We start from the raw sequence: 18,658 nt of genomic DNA on the forward strand, positions 1-18,658 counted from the left end.
TGTACGAAGTGTCGAAACAGGAACGACGCTCGAGTGCGTTGATGCGATCCACGCGCGTCATGCGTGAGTCGGGAGGCACGGCGTCCAGGATCGCGCGACACCGCGACGACGGCGACGACGCTGCTTGAGATTTGAAATGCTCGTTTATCGCCGGCACGAGCTGTTAGTGCTGTTACCGTCGTGATGCGAATTCGTGAGGTTATGATTACGTTGAGGGACGCTCGTCGCCGAGGAGGCAGCCGCCGCCGCGACTTCCCTGGGATGGCTGCAAACAGCAGGATCTTGTGCGTGGGCACGGCGTTGGCACTGGCGTGTCTCTGCGTGGCCGCCGCCGACGACGGCGGCGGCGTCGCCGCCAGGTGCCAGTTCGGCAAGCCGATGCGCAAACAGGTGCCGGCCGAGCCGCTGAACGGCATGTGCCTGCGCGACGTCGCGACGCACCTGTCGAGGACGCTGCGATCCGTCGCCGACGAGGAGCTCGGCGCCTCCTCGTTCCAGGCGATGATCAACGAGATGGAATTCACGAATGTCTCCGGCAACCTGGACGCAAAACTGAGTGCCTTGGTCGAGAAGCTCGACGGCAAGCTGACGTCGCACGTCGACGTTTTCAAGCAGGTCCACGAAGTCATACGCCACACACTGGCACGCAACTCGCTCCCCACTATTTATTCTAGTCAATTAGCCGATTACGATATGATGGAGATGAACAGAGCTTCAGATATATGCACCGATGTCACGAAAGGTCTTCTTTCATCTAACGATTGTGTTTTTTTGGCCTCTATCCGGATAATATGTGATATTGATTATTGAATTTGATTGCAGAACTTACGAGGCAGTTGCAAGGTCAAGAGTGGAAAAGCATGCACATACTGCCGATAAACGAACCAGATACAATGTGTGGACCACCCACGTTGGCTTACAACGTCGGATCGCTTTTGTTATCCCAGTACTGTCCTGAAAAGAATGTCATTTTACTTTTGGAACATGGCAGATTCATGTCCGAATCCGAGCTAGCTTTGGTTCAAATGACAGCCAAAACTATTATAGATATGCTTTCTGAAGCGGATAACGTTACTATTGTGGGCCTTGCTAATACTGCACCCCAGCTCTGCAGAGATAGCTTGTTAAAGGCGACAGATATTAACAAGTTTCAATTAACCCGTTACATCGACAGTTTAACTAGAACAGGTAATTGTTATAGAAACGAATCATTTCGTTCCTATTTTTGAGTCTTTGACTCTAATAATATTTGTTACTCTTTTTAATCCAGTTATCTCCAGTCCATCCTCAATTTTTATTCTTATTACGGTTTCTGTTAGTGAAGTAATACTTTTTACTCAGGAGTTTTATATACAGAACCGAAAATTAAACCCTCTTTTATTCAATAAGCAATTGTTATAGCTATTCAGTATTTCTATTATATTTAAATATGTATATTGTTGATTTCACACTTTGATTTTGCTTTCAGATTCGAATGAAATGACAAAGATTGATTTTAAAAAACTAACACAAAATCTAAGGGGTGAAGTGCTTATTATGCATTTAACTAATAAATTACTAGAAAATGCATCAAATGTGCAAAGAATTTTTGAAGTAATTTCGGGAAAGGTTAAAGCTTATCTCAAAACTATTATTGTTACAGGTAAGCTAATTTCATTACCTTAATTTCATTACTTTAATTGTTTGGAAAATATTTTCATATCGTAATTTATTTTCAGACCATCAAGCATCCACTATTATTAGGAGACTAAGCAATGACAGTATCATAATTTTTCCAATGCAAAATGTTCTTGGATATGAGATAGGAAATCTATTTTCTTGCTTGCAATGCCCTGATTATCCTAAGAAAGATTTTTATGTATCAGACCCGTATATTGAACCATATAGCAAGACAATGGCAATATCTATCGGGCAAATAACAGAGACTGCGTTGTTATCCTTGGATATAAAGCTGCGTGATTTCCTCGATGATATAACGTACTTTAACGTTGGTCCAAACGTACATGCTATATTCTTCGATAGCAAAGGAGTGGTTTGGATGCACAAAAATTTTCCCAGGGTCGAGACAATGGTTGAGCTACCGCTTAAGGTGCATTTGCAAGATATTGAAAATATAGACGGTGCGACAGTGACGAGAATGATAAATGAGATCGAAGGGACCATGGATGTGAAAACCAAGTTAGGCGAGCAGGTAAGATCCGAAAAATAACGTAAAATAACGTATGAAGATGAACGTTTGTCGTATGAAAATGTAATGAGATAAAATTTTTTTCCCTTTAATGTACAATATAGAAGCGATATAGATGGAAACACTTGATTTACGATGATTTGATAATATGCCTGGTATCGACGGCCGAGGAGGGAATATTGCCCGTCGCGAGGATCACTCCTCCGCTACCAGCGAATATATTGCATCATCGCCTCGATCTAATGCTTCAAACTGTCGTTGATAAAGACATGCTCTGCGTTTACAGAAACAAGATTGTAACTTTATGTAAGGATGTCAAATCTTTTACTCCAGTTACTATCGTTGGTAAGATTTGTAAATATTTAAAAACTTATATTTTTTGTTTTTTTTTTTAGCAACGGGCGTAATTTATTTATCACCATGGTGCTTTCAATCTCCGATGGAACAGCTGAAATTACTGGAAGCGGGTTCAGCCGTGAACGTACAAAGCTACATGGCGTACATAAAGGATGTGACGGGTCTTTTGACCAATCCCGGCTTACATCCATCCGTAAAACCAGACGTGGCGACGCTGGCACAGGTTTTGGAACATTTCAAAAAGCAGCACGCCGAGAGTCCGTTAAATAAGTTTATAATAAGAAGGTAATTATAAACAATTATAATTTCACCTATGATTATCAGTGGCTCATAAAATAGTATCTTTACATTTATTTCATTATCATTTTAGATACGTCGTCAGTACGGTCAGCGGCGTATTAGAAATATTTCCAGGAATGGTACTGGATTCAGGTTTCGATCCCAAGAGACGAATGTGGTACGGGAAAACGCTGGAGCAGCCTGACAGGATAATCCTAACTCCGCCTTACTTAGACGCGGGCGGATCAGGCTATGTGGTCACTCTGAGTCAAACTGTCAAGTACCCTACGGGGATTAACGGAAATTATGCAATCGCCGTTCTGTCCATGGACGTCACAATGGGTTACATTATGAGAATATTGCTGGAGATGTTTCCATTCTGTCACGACGCGACGGTAAAGTGCTTCCTGATGGACGACAAGGGCTACTTGGTGTCGCATCCGAAGCTGTTGGAAGCGACAGGCAAGATCGAGCAGCAGCATTTGACGCACAAGGAGCTCTTGGTGGCCAACGACATATTGAATCACGGCTCGTTCGTGAAGAAGAAATCGTGCGCCAGTTACTTGGACGGCACCGTGCAGAGGTACTATCAGTTCAACACGTCGCTCGACGAGGTGCTCACTAACATAGCACACGGCGAGCACTGTGTTAGATACCAGGTGGCTGCCGTACCGGGTACCAATGTATTCCTTGGCGTTGTCAACATGACGACTCAGTGTAACTTGCTCAGAGCCTTCTGTCCGTGCAGCACGGTGAGAGTTCGCAATTTATTGCACTCTTTACCCTAAAGCATTTTTAAGTATACCACATAATTGCAATATATCTGTTTATTAAATGTTGCAGATGGATCACTCGTGCCTGAATTGCAAAAGTATGGAGCAAACTGGTTGCGAGTGCCCTTGCGAATGCTCCTTGTACGCTTTCGGCTGTACGCAACAAAGTCTCGACGTTTTGGATCCTTGTCCGCCCATATACGAGCAAGGCTCGAGTTTACAGGCTCCGTGGATAGAGCCGATGAATTTGAAGGCATGCCCGTCCGCCAATTGCAAATCGTATACAACGGAGAGAGACTGTTTGGGTGTCGCGGATTGTCAGTGGTGTCACGTCGACACCGACGGAGAGACGCCTTTGCAACAACCGTTTTGCTCCGACATGTCCGTGTGTTTTAAGGGAATCTTCGGATCTCTGATACCTTACAGCGACGGCTCTTACAGTAAGTTCGTCTTTTTTTTTTTGTTTATTTGCATTAACCGTTGAATAACCAAGCACAATTTCGTTAATTTCTTTTTCAGATTCGCAATCGACGGACGAGATCGCGGCACGAGAGTGGCCGTCGGTCGGGCCGGTAGCTGGTGGAATTCTCGCGCTGTTCCTGATTCTAGGCGTCATTCTGTTCTGCTACAGGCTCCGATCGGTGAACTCGGGTGAACTGGAGCATCAGTGCTTGCATCTCCACACCTCGCCCGACACGCTGCGCATGACGCATATCGAGGGCGATCCGGAGCCCGCGGAACTGGACCAGATCAAGAGCAACTTGGATTGCCTCGTGAGAGACAGCGTCGCACCTATATCGCCGTACAAAGTTTCCACCAACTACAGACGGCCACCCGGTGGGGACAGTGATCACGGGTACAGCACGATGACGCCTCACGACGATTCCGAGCAGCAGACCTTCGCATCCGAGCCCCTGTTAGCCGTAGAAACTAGCATCGAGTCGGATCTGACTAAGCAATCCGGCGTCGAGATGCCTTCCCCCACGACATATTTGGGATCGCCACATCATGTTTTAGCGCCTGTGACCGTCCATCGCGATATGGAAACGAATTACTGCTGACCGACTTCACTGCCATTTACTTAAAAAGATAAGACAAACGTAATTTCCTCGAAAGATTGCCGTAAGAAATCATCACGATTGCTATTTTCTTCGCAGATATCTCAGGACATAAAGAATTAAACGGTAAGTAAACCATTTAATGCACGTGATGATTTATTTTATTTGCGATTTTCGATGCGAAAGACACTGTTGTATTACCACAAGACTGTTCATATTATTATTATTATCATCGAGAGACAAAAAGCATAAATCTTTTATTATGCTTGAAAACATACGCAACTTCTACAAACTGTATGTCAATACTAAGGCCTTCCACACAAGTGCTAAAGAACGTTTGACAGAGTATTAAAAGTCTTCTAAAAAAAAAAGTTCTAAAAACGATATGCCAGTTTTATATACGAAATAATTTAAACGGCTGCTATATTCAGCGAGAAACTTAAAGTACGATTTTACAAGTAGATAAAATAGTAGCGAATTACCTGTGTAATTCGGATTGTATAGATCGAGCGATCTAGAAATGTAAAAGTATCGAAGTATATTATTTTAGACGAGCAATATTACGACTTGCCAAGTAATATCTTTATGTGACAAAGTTAGACATTTTAGTGTATTCGGATAGGTGCTATATATTCGTAATTACATAGGATGTAACATAAGAGGTGAGAACCTCATCTCGAAAGCAATTGACATATTATGCTACATCTTGTGTTTAAATCAAGAGATTTAAATTTTATAGTTGTTATTATTAAGAAAACTAATGATATATGAAATATTTATGCTAGTAATGGCAACTTCCTGTTTGGACAAGTGAATTTTAACTTATTGTCTGAAATACTGCCATCACCGGTCCGCGGTTGAATCATATAAGGTAAAGATTCTATTAATGGTTGATAACATAAGAGACAAAGACATTGAAAAATTTATTTTTTGTTTTTTGAAATCTTTTTATGGTATAAGACTGCCGGCAGTTTATATATGTTATAACTCCATGACTTATTCTTAGAAATGTCGAAACATCAGTTTTCTTTTCTTTTTTTTTTTTTAATAGATCTATACAGCGTACTTATCATGATTTTACATAAATAACAGTGCCAAAACGATGAAACTTAATAAATTGTGCAAAATAATTTTAGAAAGCTGTACATACAGAACCTATAGTGTACGATTTTTATTGTTACTTTCTACTATATCTACATTCTGTATTTCTTATATGTGAATAGTTTTAAGTATTTTTCTTACAATAACCGTAATTTTATCAATGCAAAAAAGTCATCGCAACGAAAATATTGAAATCGGAAAAGTAAGAGGAATCTGGAATAATATGTCAATGAGAGAGTATGTAATTTTCCATATTCCATTGTCCTTATCGATACGAGACCATCGATATAAAATCTAAACGTAATGTTTAAATGTTTCTTTAAACATTCGTGTATTTTTATACGGAAACATTGTTAGAAGGTAAATTATGCGGTCGCGATGTGAGAACAAAAGTTACATTATTGTAATGGTTATAGCTATAGTACAAGCTTTTTTATGAAAGTATTATTTAAAAGTTTTTTTTTACGATTAACGTATTTTATTGACATAATACAGTACACTTTCGTTTATGCGCGTTTCGCGCGGTACGTACATTTTAACAAACTAACATGATCGTAATAGACTTCTTTTCATTTCTACATTTTTTTTTCAGTTAAAAAGATAGCGGCAAAATATAGAAAATATTAGGATGTAATTTATATCAGGCCTGTACAACTGGCCGATCCGTCGAGCAACTCGGCTCACAACTCAATCAAATTAATACTCTTTAACACACTTGCTGCCACGTGCGTCGTACGCGACGCTTCTATTTTAGAGACAAGTGCGTTGTCTGTATTCAGCGAGTTGTGCAGGCTTGAATTACGCCGACAGTGGCGATGACGACTTACGCGAGACACGCGTACACACCATCCTGACTCTGGTACTTATAAAAAAAGAAAACTAACGTCCACCGATGTACTGTTCGCTCTAAGAATGCAGCGTGAAATAGCCGTTTTATATCGATCTTTTTTTTTTCTCTCACGACGTGTACTTAGTATAAAAATCATGCCGAGCGAGATTTTATACATTGTACCAGTATTTTTTACTTATTAAAGTCTGCATTTTACTATTAAATAAATATATTATTGCCTTTTATCCCTTTCTGCGCTAACGTAACGAAAATATTGTGGGACGCGGTCTTTTTTTGATCCTACAAAAAGGGAAGTGAGTGTGTGTGTGTGTGTGTATGGAGGATGTCGTGCGTTTTTTCCGCATACGCAAGATTGACAATGAGACACTTTTATTATATTATTCTTATAGTTTCAGTACGAGGTACATTGATGATCGACAAGATTATTTTACGATGACTAAGGTATAAAGTCCGGATTCTTTCTTAAGATTACAAAACCTTCCATGATCGGTGTCAGTGGCACGTACTCCTCGGTAGCGAGTTCCGCTCTCTCGCCGTACGCCAACAGCACCGGTGTGGTGTGCGTTTGGAAGCCTGTGATGGTCTTCGGTTTGCCCGCTTGGCCGACGACGTCGACGGCGAGTCCGACTCTCACCGGTACGGCCAGTGGATTTTGATCCTCGTCGAATGTCACCAACATCCTGGGTTGCATCGCAGCAGCCAGGGTGTACAAGAGGTAGTGTGAACGTCCGAGAATAACTGAAAGTACATTACAACGTTAGTGAAAGGTCATACTTGACGCTACGAATTTTTTTTATATGATCTAAAAATTTAAGAATCTAAAGAATCGCTGATTGATCAATTGTAGAGAAGTCATACTTGACACTATGGATTTTTTTATACGGTTTAAAAATCTAAGGATCTAAAGAATCACCGATTGATCAATTGTAGAGCAATAAGAAAATAAAATTCTTTATTGCGTAAGATGATCATACTGTACAAATTTGCTATCAAAGGAACTTGTTGCGATCATAAAAGTACAGCTTATCTGCTTGCGAGTAAGCTTGAAATGCAAATATCGAAGAGCGTATTTTTATATGTATTTATTACGTGAAAAAAAAATATACTCACTGTTTTTCACGTCCAAGAAACCGATCAGCGTCGACAGAAGACCGGCCAGAGCAACGGGACTGAGCAGCTGTCTGTCGCTGTGATAAGGCGATAGGGTGAGCGTGCCTTTACCCAGATGCGTCAAGCCTTGTGCGATGCGCACCATGAAGAGATTGTTGGGATCCTTCGCGTGGAACTGAGCCAGCTGTCTCAACATGGCGGCCAAACGCGCATTATTCGTACCGGCGCCGACCAGCCCCATAGCGAATATCGCGTTGTGCGCCACTTCGGGGTCGCTGTCGTGCGAAAACTTGGACAGCGTGTCCAGGATGTTCAGCTTCGGATTCGACACCGAGATGAGGCCCAGGGCGAGCGGCACCGAGCGGCGGATCACGGGCTCGCAGTAGCGCAGCAGGTGGCCGAAGGTCCTGTAAGCCATCTCGGCGCCAATCTCCTCCCCCATGGCGATCAGGGCGATGCCAAGGACGGCGATGGCCTGCCTGGAGCTGAGATCCTTCTCCTTTTCCTCCTTCTTCTCCTCCTTCTTGTCCTTGTCTTTACGATCGCTCTTCTCCTCCTTCTCGTTACTCGTCTCGTAGTGCTCCGAGCAGATGTGCAGCAGGTGCTGGATCTTGAGGACGTTCCCCGTGCCGGCGTACGCGCACACCTCCACCAGCGTCGTCGACATCGACCTGAACGGCTCGTGAACGATCTCCAGGGCCGCTATGATCGCTTCCGCCGCCTCCTGCTTGCCCAGGAAGCACAGCCCGAGACCGAGCGCCAGGAATCGCGCGTACGTGTCCTTGAGATCGGATTCCGACTTGTCCATCAGCGTGTGCATAATCGCCGTGGTGACGTAGGCGTTGCAGGAACCGGCGGCGACCATTCCCAGTGCTAGGCCGGTCATACCCAGCACTTCCCAGCTCGACTTGGTGTCGCTGAGGACCGGCGTCAGCAGACCCAGCACGCCCTCCCTGTTGGAGCCGGCGTACGCGATGCCGAGGCCGACAATGGCGCCGATACGCATGGTGTTGCTGCTGTGCAACACGTAATCGGAGAGCAGAGCCAGGGCGGGATCGCATTCGTTTCTCACGCCGCAGTTGACGATCCCGCAGGCCAGCAAGGCGCCGGACTTGATGTAGTCCTCCGACGAGTACAGGTACTTGTCGATCGGCGTCAGGCCGCCGTCGACGTCCCACAGCAGGATCAGACCGAGGGACGCGGTCGCGCTCAGCATGCCGTGCTCCTTGTTCTTGTACAGCCACTTGTTGCCGTCCTCGATCAGCAGCTTGTCGTGGCCGAACGCGGCGTTCACGAAACCGTTGACGAAGCTCGCCGCGAGATTCTGCCGCGCCGAGTCGACCTGGCCGCCGCCGAACGGCGGCCGCGAGTTCTCCAGGTGAGACTTGTAGACGTCCTCAGGTGTCTTCGGCTCCATTATGTCCAGTTCACGCGCCAGGTTCAGGAAGTGATTGTTCAAGTGAGAGTTGGACATTATCTCGAACAGATCGTCGTCCTCTATCGTAGCTTCGTGTAGCTCCAGGAAGATTTGCTGGCGACCCAGCATGAAAGCCAGTTGCTTTTGTACAGAACTGAAAAAGAAACATACATAGGAATTTTAACTTTCTGCTTGAAAAATATCAAATATCGTTATTTATATATTATTTATATAAGAATTTTAACCTTCTGCTTGGAAGATATCAAATATCATTATATATTCTTAGTAAAGAAAATTAAGTTATTAAATATCTAAAGCTAATTATGCTTACACATCCCGGCAGTTCGTGAAGATCGACTCGATGAGCGGCAAATCGTTCAGCTGCATCGCCAGCCTGATCGCTTGCGGATATTGGCCGAACTTGCGATACAACTTGCAGGCGACGTGAAGGAGGGTGCTGTTCTCCGGATCGGCCACGTACGACACGCAGCTCGTGAGATAGAGGCACACTCGCTGATACGCACTTTCGTCGACGTACTGCTCCAGCAGGTCCAGCCTCTCGATCTCCATCAGCAGGTCGCACGCTTCCGTTTCCGCATTGTGCGCCATGTTGTACGGTACGATCTCATGGACCAGAGCGATCAGCTTCTCGTTCGTCGCTTCGACGTTGTCGTTTGTCTCCTCGTCCCACTCGCCCGCCAGTTCTCCCGACAAATGCCTGACGTACTCGTGCCCCCATTCGCCGATCGCCAGTGCCGAGCCCGTCAGCCGATACTTCAAGCACTCCCGGCCCTCGCCCATCGTCATCGCCAGCACCGAAATAATGTCCGAGCACATTTCCTTACATTTGACATTGGTCATGCTCTCGTGTATGCTCTTCATAGTGTCGTAGTGAGGTCGCATGAATTTCAACGGCTTCGGCACGCTCGTCATCGACGTTGTCGACGCACGAATGTGCGAACGCAAGGATTCCAGGGCAGGATAGTGCAGTTTGGTGTTGGCATCCTGCAGGCGCTCCACGAGCAAAGTCAATTCTTCCTGTAGAAGCTTATCTTCTTCCGACTGAAAGGACAAAATCAATTTTTCCTATCAATATACAGGGTATATACAATAATACATCTTAATGTTTAGAGAAGAAAAATATACAGGGTGTTCATAAAGTATCGGACCCCCCCCCCCTCTATCTTAGAAAATACTAACTGGATAAAAAACTTTAAATACAAAACTTTTAGGAAATCCAGTTAGTATTTTCTAAGATAGAGGGGGGGGGGGGAGTCCGATACTTTATGAACACCCTGTATATTTTTCTTCTCTAAACATTAAAATGTATTATTGTCATAATTAAATATATTTATAATGATCAACAGTAAGTCGAATATTGGACCGCGTAAATGAATAATGTAATTCAATTTGAGAGCGTCAACGATTGACGTTCCTCAAATTAAATCGCTGAATCTTGATGCCTAAATAACATTTTTATGTGATGTCTACAATTCTATTTCAATTCATTTTTCAGCTATTTAAATCGTGCTAAATAAATAAATATTGGATGCGCAACGCAATAATAAACTGACAAAGCTGGAAAAGTGAGATCGCAATTAAATTGATCTGCAATTTAACAGTAAGACGCGAATAAGCGAAAAACTTACTGCGTCATACATTCATCTTGATAATCATTATTCAATTTTGATATCTCAAAGAATTCACTCGTCAGAACACGGCCCATTGTTGGAAAACGAAAACAAAAGAAACTGCAAAGGCAGCAGACTGTGCAACAATTACGGGACCGCTAAAATTCAATATAAATCACCAAGAGCCTCGGACTCGACGGTTTTATTTACATACTGACGCGCAAGAATTGCAAATTGCGGATTTAATCGACGAAACAAAAATCTCCCTCGATGACAGCGCGACGAGTGTCTCTGGGTGCAGGTTAATTTCTCACCAGTTCATTCTTATCGTCCTCCTTGCCGTTCTTCACCTCTTTGACCGGTTTGGTCTCCGCTTTCGTGCTCTCCGGCATTTTATTCACTCAGTTTATGCACGGATATGCGAAACAAACACCTTCCTTTTCTCAATCGGTCAGTCTCAGATTTGAGGTTACGACGAACATTCAGGAGGTTTTGCGAGTCACCATCATGGACACGCTATATAGAGCGGCGATCGCGGGTCGATTTAAAACACGTCAAGGTGGCTCCATCTACAAATCGGAGGTGGCAAGTCCTTCGGCTGTTTTCACTTTGAAGTGCGACAAGTGCAGCGGCGAGGTGCAATCGCGAGGGACCAACCTGGACAATCGTCCGCATTCGTCGGCATTCGTCGAGTTCCGTCGCTGTTCGTCACAGGGAGTGTCTGTCTGTGTCTCATAAGCGATGTAGCGTCGCGTTCGGTCGCGTTTTTGTGGCTTAAATGCTCGTGCTTTTGTTTAACATATTTTTTTTAGTTTCATCTCTCCTCGAGGGCCCTTTACTCGTCGTATAAGATTCGCCGTTTTAAGTAAGCTCGATATCCACGTTCACGGCGAACGGTTTTCTCGCTCGAGTTTTATCGAAACGCGCGTGGACGAGACGTCACCAATTAACGTTGGAGGTGGTCATCGTCAGGGAGTGTCTCTCACGAGCTCCGTTTCTCTGTCGGTTCCGTTGCACCTGCAGCGCAGTCGCGTTTCTTCAATGTTGCGACACTCCCGATCGCGATTAATAGGAGTAATACTGTAACTTTTTTTTTTTTTCTTTTAAATTGAAAATCGTAAGATGCCTGTCGTTGTTACTGTCGCATAAGTTCGAAGATAAGCCCGGAATGATGTCGCGTTTATTAGCCACCGCGGCGTTCGCGCTGATCCTCTCGCTTCCCGCGCTCGCGCAAAACATCCGTTTCGGCGAGCAGCAGTTCTACGAGTGTCCCCAGCACTGGACGCGATTCCAGGACTCGTGCTACCGCTTCATCAAGAGCCCGCTGCGGCCGCGGGAGGACGCCCGCCGTAATTGCCAGGCCTTCCAGAGCGACCTGCTCGCCATCAACTCGATGGAGGAGCACGGGTTCATTCTCTATCAGCTGCTGTGGCAGGATCCGCAGCATCGCCGGTGGTACACCGGCGTGAAGCTCCAGGGCGGCCTGTGGATAAACGACGCCGACGGCACGACGATGATAAACATGGACAACGCCTTCCTGCCCGAGCCCAACGACGGCGTGTTCGGCAGGGATTACCTGGCGTACGCCTACTCCGACAATCTCCAGCGCTGGGGGCTGGAGAAGGTCACCGGCCGGGACGAGCTGCTGTACATCTGCGAGGCGCCCCTCGCCACTCTTCACAACCTCGTGGACGACGATCGCACCTACCAGTACGGAGTCGACATCGACAATCCCCTTCAGATACCCAGGGGCCCGTACTTCATAAAGCAGCCCGTGAACAAGGTGTTCGACGTGTCGAAGAGACGAACGAACAACGACGTCTCGTTGAGCTGTTTGGCGGGCGGCTATCCCACTCCCACTTACGAATGGTTCAAGGAGGACTACGAGAACGATCGACTTGTCGCGAGGAAAATTGATCCCCTTACGAACAGCCGGTATACCGTGAGCGGCGGAACGTTGATCATCTACGAGCCGGAACAGGTAAGGATTTGTCTCTTCGGTCTCTTCTTCAGATATCGGGATTGCCACAGACCTGGAAAACCCGGGAAAAGTTAGGGAAAGATATGAAAGAGTCTGGAATTTTGAACTTTGCTCGCAATTTCCTTAAAGGGATCATTTGTTTTATCGACGAAACTCAATAATTTTTGTACAATGTTTTTATATGTATTGCTTTTTCCGATTTGAAAATTTGGTTTCTTCAAATCTCGGGGTTGCCACAGACCTGGAAACCCAGGAAAAGTGGGGAAATTTAAACTGGTCAGGGAAAGATATGAAAGAGCCTGGAATTTTTAACTTTGCTCGCACTTTCCTTAAAGGAATCATTTGTTTTATCGACGAAACCCAAAAATTTTTGTATAATGTTTATGTATTGCTTTTTCTGATTTGAAAATCCTTTTCCGCAATTAAACAATAGACAATAACAGAATGAAATGATTTTGTATGAAGATCGAAAAAATTTTCGAAAATTACGATTTTGTTCGAGACTTATCTCTCTGTTATCGCAATCGAAAATATTTTGAATATTTAACGATATTAAAAAAATGTCTATAGGAATCTTTTTGCTTTTACCACTGAGTTTTTGTGTGGTCCCCAAGCAAAATCTCCGTGGAAAATTCAGTTATACCAAAGGAATTTTTTTCTGTAGTTTAATGAGTAACGTTACATGTCAAAGCAACAATGTCATTGGGATTATATTATGTTATTAAACTTCTAAATTTATGTTGCTTCTAATAATATAAGTTACCTTTCTCGTAATATGTATGTTCTAAACATTAAACATTTAGAATTGTATATTTGATACTGATCATGGAAAATTTTCCACTGATGTCTGGAAATCGTGGAAAAGTCAGGGAAATTTTAAAATTCATTTTTTGTGGCAACCCCGAATATGTTGTTTTAAAAACTTAGATTAAATTAGTATATAAATTAATGGACATCAATGATTTTGTTGTTTATTATTTACAGACGGAAGATCGTGGCTCGTATCACTGCAAGGCGACCAACAAATTTGGCACGATTATCTCTGAGAGCGTTGAACTGTCGTTCGGATACATTCTGGAGTTTAATTTGAAACGTTCCGAGGAACGCGGAGATAATCATTGGGGCAAAGCAGTTTACTGCGACCCGCCGCAGCATTTCCCGGGTGTCAAGTACTATTGGGCGCGCGACTACTTCCCCAATTTCGTCGAGGAGGATAAACGTGTGTTCGTCTCGCACGACGGTGCGCTTTACTTCTCCGCGTTGGAAACGATCGACCGAGGAAACTATTCGTGCAACGTTCAGAGCGTCGCATCCGACACCGGACGTAACGGGCCATTCTTCCCGTTGAGGGTGGACATGCACTGTAATTACTTTGGATTGTCTTTTAAGCTATAAGAACCGAAAATGATGGAGTAATAACTTTCTAAATTTTTTCCAGCCTCCTTCCAGCAGTTGAAGTTCCCTAATAATTTCCCAAAAGCGTTCCCGGAAGCACCGGTGGCCGGAGAAGAAGTTAGATTGGAATGCATCGCGTTTGGATAGTAAGTTTACTCGCGGTACCTCATTTTATGTTTTTTTTTCTTCACGCACGTGCTCTTTTACATATATAGATCATAATAAATGATTTATTTCCGCAGCCCCGTTCCCTCGTACAATTGGACGAGAAGGTATTCCATTCTTCCGCGTGGAGCGTACACGACAAATTACAATCGGGTATTGATAATACCTCGCGTACACGTGGAGGATCAAGGCGAATATATATGCCGCGCGTACAACGACAGACTGTCCATCGAGAACTCCGTGCGATTGACCATACAAGCGGCGCCTAATTTCACGATCCCGTTGATCGACAAGCATATGGATAACCGGGGGGATTTAACTTGGACCTGTGAGGCGTTCGGCATACCGGACGTCACCTACAGCTGGTTCCGAAACGGCGAGCTCTTGTACAATTATACTCTGCCGCCTGAAGATAGGGATCGTTATACTATACAAGATAATGTGCTAAATATACGACATCTGGATCCTGAGAGGGATCAGGCTATGTACCAATGCCGCGCGAAGAATCAGCTGAAAACAACATACTCGTCGGCTCAACTTAGAGTCCTGTGTGAGTATGAGTTTATATCTATTTCAATATATCCGTTATTTTCGTTATATTATTATTATAATGAAATTTATTATATAATTTTATTATATAATTTTGTGTAATATATTATTATGTAATATCTCTTTGATGTTTCAGCGTTGAAACCGTCCTTCAAGAAACGGCCGATGGAATCCGAGACGTACGCGGCGGAAGGAGGTAACGTCACGATCGTGTGCAAGCCCGAGGCCGCACCCAGGCCGAAATTCGTGTGGAAGAAAGATGGGAACGTAATCGGATCGGGCGGCAGGCGAAGAATTCTAGAGACTGGCAATCTCATCATCAGCCCGGTGTCGCGAGACGACGAGGGAACGTACGTGTGCACAGCGACGAATCAGTATGGCAGCGATGAAACTCGTGGACGACTGATCGTGCTACGTAAGTCAATCGTTTGATACTCTGGGAGATCCTGAATTTACTAGAAGATATTATATGCAAAATCATATCGTAAAAATTTGGCTTTTCTAGATAACAATTAATTCAGTAATTTTATAAATAATTGTTTATGTAGGTGGACCACAATTTATTCAGAGACTGCCGCCACAGATACTTCTGTACTATAATAATAATCTGACGTTGCGCTGCGTGGCGCACGTGGACGAAATGTTGGATGTGGCGTATATCTGGACGCATAACGGTATGCGTATCCGTACTAAGGATTTGGAGAACAATCCGCGATTGCGCATCGGTGGCGAATATTTGGATATTATAAATGTCACATTCGCTGAGGCCGGCGACTACGAGTGTATCTTGAGAAGCGCCGTCGGCGAGATATCGAGCAAGCTTAATCTGATCGTGCAGGGACCACCGGGGCCACCCGGCGGAGTGCAGGTGGTGAACATAGTCAGAACCTCAGCCACGTTACGGTGGACCGACGGTGCCTTGAACGGCAGACCGGTATTCATGTACACGATCAGTGCGCGAACGAATTGGAACAGCACATGGTTTCCTCTTGTAGAAAGTAAGCTTGGTCTTTCGTAATCGTGTGATTTCTAGTTATAATTTTGGCAATTAATACTTGTTAATTGCGATTTCTTTAATATGCTCGCGACATCAAATTAAGGCTGCGTTCGGTTTGGTGCTTACAAGCATCATTCGTTCTTGTTTAGCATTCGATAAACAACTAGGATGAAATGATTGTATGAGCGCTGTAAAGTAAACGTATCAATGACTGAACGTGTATCTATATTGGAACACGTACACAAAATTTATTAATCTCAAATACTTTTTTTGTTATAATATTTATTATAATTAAAATTTAATTAAAAATATTTAAAGATTACAATTAAATTATAATATTATGAAAAAAGCATTTAAAAATAAGTTTTTGTTTACGTGTTCCGATATAGATACATGTTCATTGTTTAGTCACTGGTACATTTACCTTAACCGTCAAAGTAAACGCAACCTAAATGTTCAGAGACTTCCTCGTTTTATATATATACACACACACACACACACATACACACACACACACACACACACACGCGCACACACACATATGTTCTTTTTCTCTGCATAGTCTTACGTTATGTTAACACGTGTATGATTGCTTTTAGATATTACGTCGGCTCTTGAAACGGATAGATACAACGGGCGAAAAGAGGCGTATCTGGAGAACGTTCTGAATCCTTATACCACATACGAGTTCCGCGTGCTTGCCTGCAATGAATTCGGCTACGGTCCGCCGTCAGCTCCCTCACCCCAGTACAGCACTCCGTCCGACAAGCCTACGAAAGCGCCGTCGAACATCAGCGGTGGCGGTGGAAAAATTGGAGATCTCACGATCACGTGGGATCCGCTCAGTCCGTCCGATCAGAACGGTCCTGAGATCTATTACAAGATATTCTGGCGTCGCAAGGGACACGACAAGGAGTTCCAGTCTCAATCCCTCAAGGAATACGGCAACGTCGGCAGTGCTGTCGTGCCGGTTCAACAGCAGTATTACTACACGGAGTACGAGGTGAAAGTGCAAGCGGTCAACGTGATGGGCGAGGGCCCGATATCCGAAATCATCACGGTGTACAGCGCGGAGGACATGCCGCAGGTCGCGCCGCAACAAACGTTCGCCATGAGTTACAACAGCACCAGCTTGAACGTCACCTGGCTGCCGATCGAACAGACCCGCGAGCGAGTGCGGGGCAAGCTGATCGGCCACAGGATCAAGTACTGGAAGGAGAGTATTCGCGAGGAGGACGCTACTTATTACCTGTCACGCACCACTCGTCCTTGGTCGCTGGTCGTTGGATTGCAGCCAGACACATATTATTACGTGAAGGTAAAATATACAAAGTCTTTTATTTGCGCGCCTCCCCCCTCCCCCCCACACACACACACACATTTTTATATGAACTACTAGAATACTTAAAAAAGTTCAACTGTAAAGTTAATTTTGAAATATTTATTACGTGTAATATTTATTATTTAAAGGATACATAAATATAGAAAGGTATTTAAAATGTACTGTCGAACTTATAAATGAACGATTTAAATGAGGACCACGAATTTCTTAAAGGTGATGGCCTACAACTACTAGGAGTACTTGCAAAAATTCAACTGTAAAGTTAATTTTGAAATATTTATTACGTAATATTAATTATTTAAAGGATACATAAATATAGAAAGGTATTTAAAATGTACTGTCGCACTTATAAATGAACGATTTAAATGAGGACCACGAATTTCTTAAAGGTGATGGCCTACAACTCTGCCGGAGAAGGTCCGGAGAGCGAGCGGTACCTAGAGCGAACGTATCGCAAAGCACCGCAGAAACCGCCGTCCTCGGTGAACGTGTACGGCGTAAACCCGTCGACGGTAAGGGTCGTCTGGCGTTACGTGCAACCGAGCCTGGAGGAAGAGCCGCTGATCGGATACAAGATACGCGTATGGGAGTTTGATCAGGACATGAGCACGGCGAACGACACGATCGTGCCAGGCGGCGCCAAGCTGGAGGCCGACATCAAGAACCTGAGCCCAGGCAAGACGTATCGCCTGAGAGTGCTCGCATTCAGCAACGGCGGCGACGGCCGGATGTCGAGCCCCACTCATACATTCCAAATGGGCGATGCCGCAGCCTTTAGGAGCGACGCTGGGAGAATCAAGTTCTCGGACGTCGCTCTGGGAATAGTATTCTTGTTGCTTTTACGAATCTACAATTATGTATAGTGTAAAATAGTCACTAGTAACCGAAGGCTATAATGATTAACGACCCTAATTTCGTACAGTTCTCTTGAGCGGAAAAGCTAAAGGATTTAACGGAGACTAAAACAAATGTTGAATGAGATTTAACGAGATATTAGGTGTAACCCGATGAATCTCAGTTGGATTAACGTCTTTGACGGGCTAAATATTAAATCGCTACGTCATTAGTGCTACTTAACGACGTAATCGCTTCTGTTTTTAGCATTTTAACAGCAATGACTCTCAGCACTTAAGTACTTCCACGATTATTTTTTAAAGAAGAATCATGGTATTACATGAGGAGACTGAAACCGATCTGCATTTGACCTAAATAAAACGCGCAGAGTAATACACAGTGAGTTCAGTATAATTTTTATTCTATATGCTAGAAAGAATACTCTGTTTATCTATAATATACATTTTTTTCGGTATACGTACTAACGATGCTTTAAACTCTCACGAGCAATATATTATTTTTTATCATATGATTATGTATGTATGTACATATACATACACAAAGTACCAAATAACATGTGCAAAATTTTTATATATATTTATATATATTTATACACGTACTTTTTTATTCT

At 43.9% G+C, this 18,658-nt stretch overlaps 3 protein-coding genes across 4 annotated transcripts; 2 read left to right on the forward strand and 1 right to left on the reverse strand.

Annotated features, from left to right (window-relative positions):
- The first annotated feature begins 261 nt into the window (after positions 1–261).
- Positions 262–6,809, forward strand: LOC105459708 (VWFA and cache domain-containing protein 1). Its single transcript, XM_011705947.1, has 9 exons — positions 262–742; positions 823–1,188; positions 1,469–1,642; positions 1,719–2,191; positions 2,293–2,494; positions 2,584–2,830; positions 2,916–3,576; positions 3,668–4,037; positions 4,117–6,809. Exons 1-9 carry the CDS (start codon positions 262–264, stop codon positions 4,656–4,658), a joined length of 3,516 nt encoding a protein of 1,171 aa, XP_011704249.1. The 3' UTR covers positions 4,659–6,809.
- LOC105459704 (26S proteasome non-ATPase regulatory subunit 2) lies at positions 6,212–11,282 on the reverse strand. The gene is made up of 4 exons (XM_011705940.1): positions 11,079–11,282; positions 9,465–10,195; positions 7,717–9,287; positions 6,212–7,344 (listed from the first exon to the last, which is right to left on the reverse strand). Exons 1-4 carry the CDS (start codon positions 11,154–11,156, stop codon positions 7,043–7,045), a joined length of 2,682 nt encoding a protein of 893 aa, XP_011704242.1. The 5' UTR covers positions 11,157–11,282; the 3' UTR covers positions 6,212–7,042.
- Positions 11,283–11,455: 173 nt separating this feature from the next.
- LOC105459705 (contactin) lies at positions 11,456–18,604 on the forward strand. 2 transcript variants are annotated; one of them, XM_011705941.1, is made up of 8 exons: positions 11,456–12,745; positions 13,730–14,108; positions 14,184–14,286; positions 14,383–14,855; positions 14,991–15,269; positions 15,403–15,852; positions 16,451–17,169; positions 17,583–18,604. In XM_011705941.1, the coding sequence occupies exons 1-8, from the start codon at positions 11,933–11,935 to the stop codon at positions 18,054–18,056; spliced, it is 3,690 nt and encodes a 1,229-aa protein (XP_011704243.1). In that variant the 5' UTR covers positions 11,456–11,932; the 3' UTR covers positions 18,057–18,604. The 2 variants fall into 2 exon arrangements, with proteins under 2 accessions (XP_011704243.1, XP_011704244.1); XM_011705942.1 differs by lacking the exon at positions 17,583–18,604 and adding an exon at positions 17,407–17,536.
- Positions 18,605–18,658: the final 54 nt, after the last annotated feature.

This window comes from Wasmannia auropunctata, unplaced genomic scaffold, assembly GCF_000956235.1.
Source record: "Wasmannia auropunctata unplaced genomic scaffold, wasmannia.A_1.0 LD334169.1, whole genome shotgun sequence".
Lineage (NCBI taxonomy): Eukaryota > Metazoa > Arthropoda > Insecta > Hymenoptera > Formicidae > Wasmannia > Wasmannia auropunctata.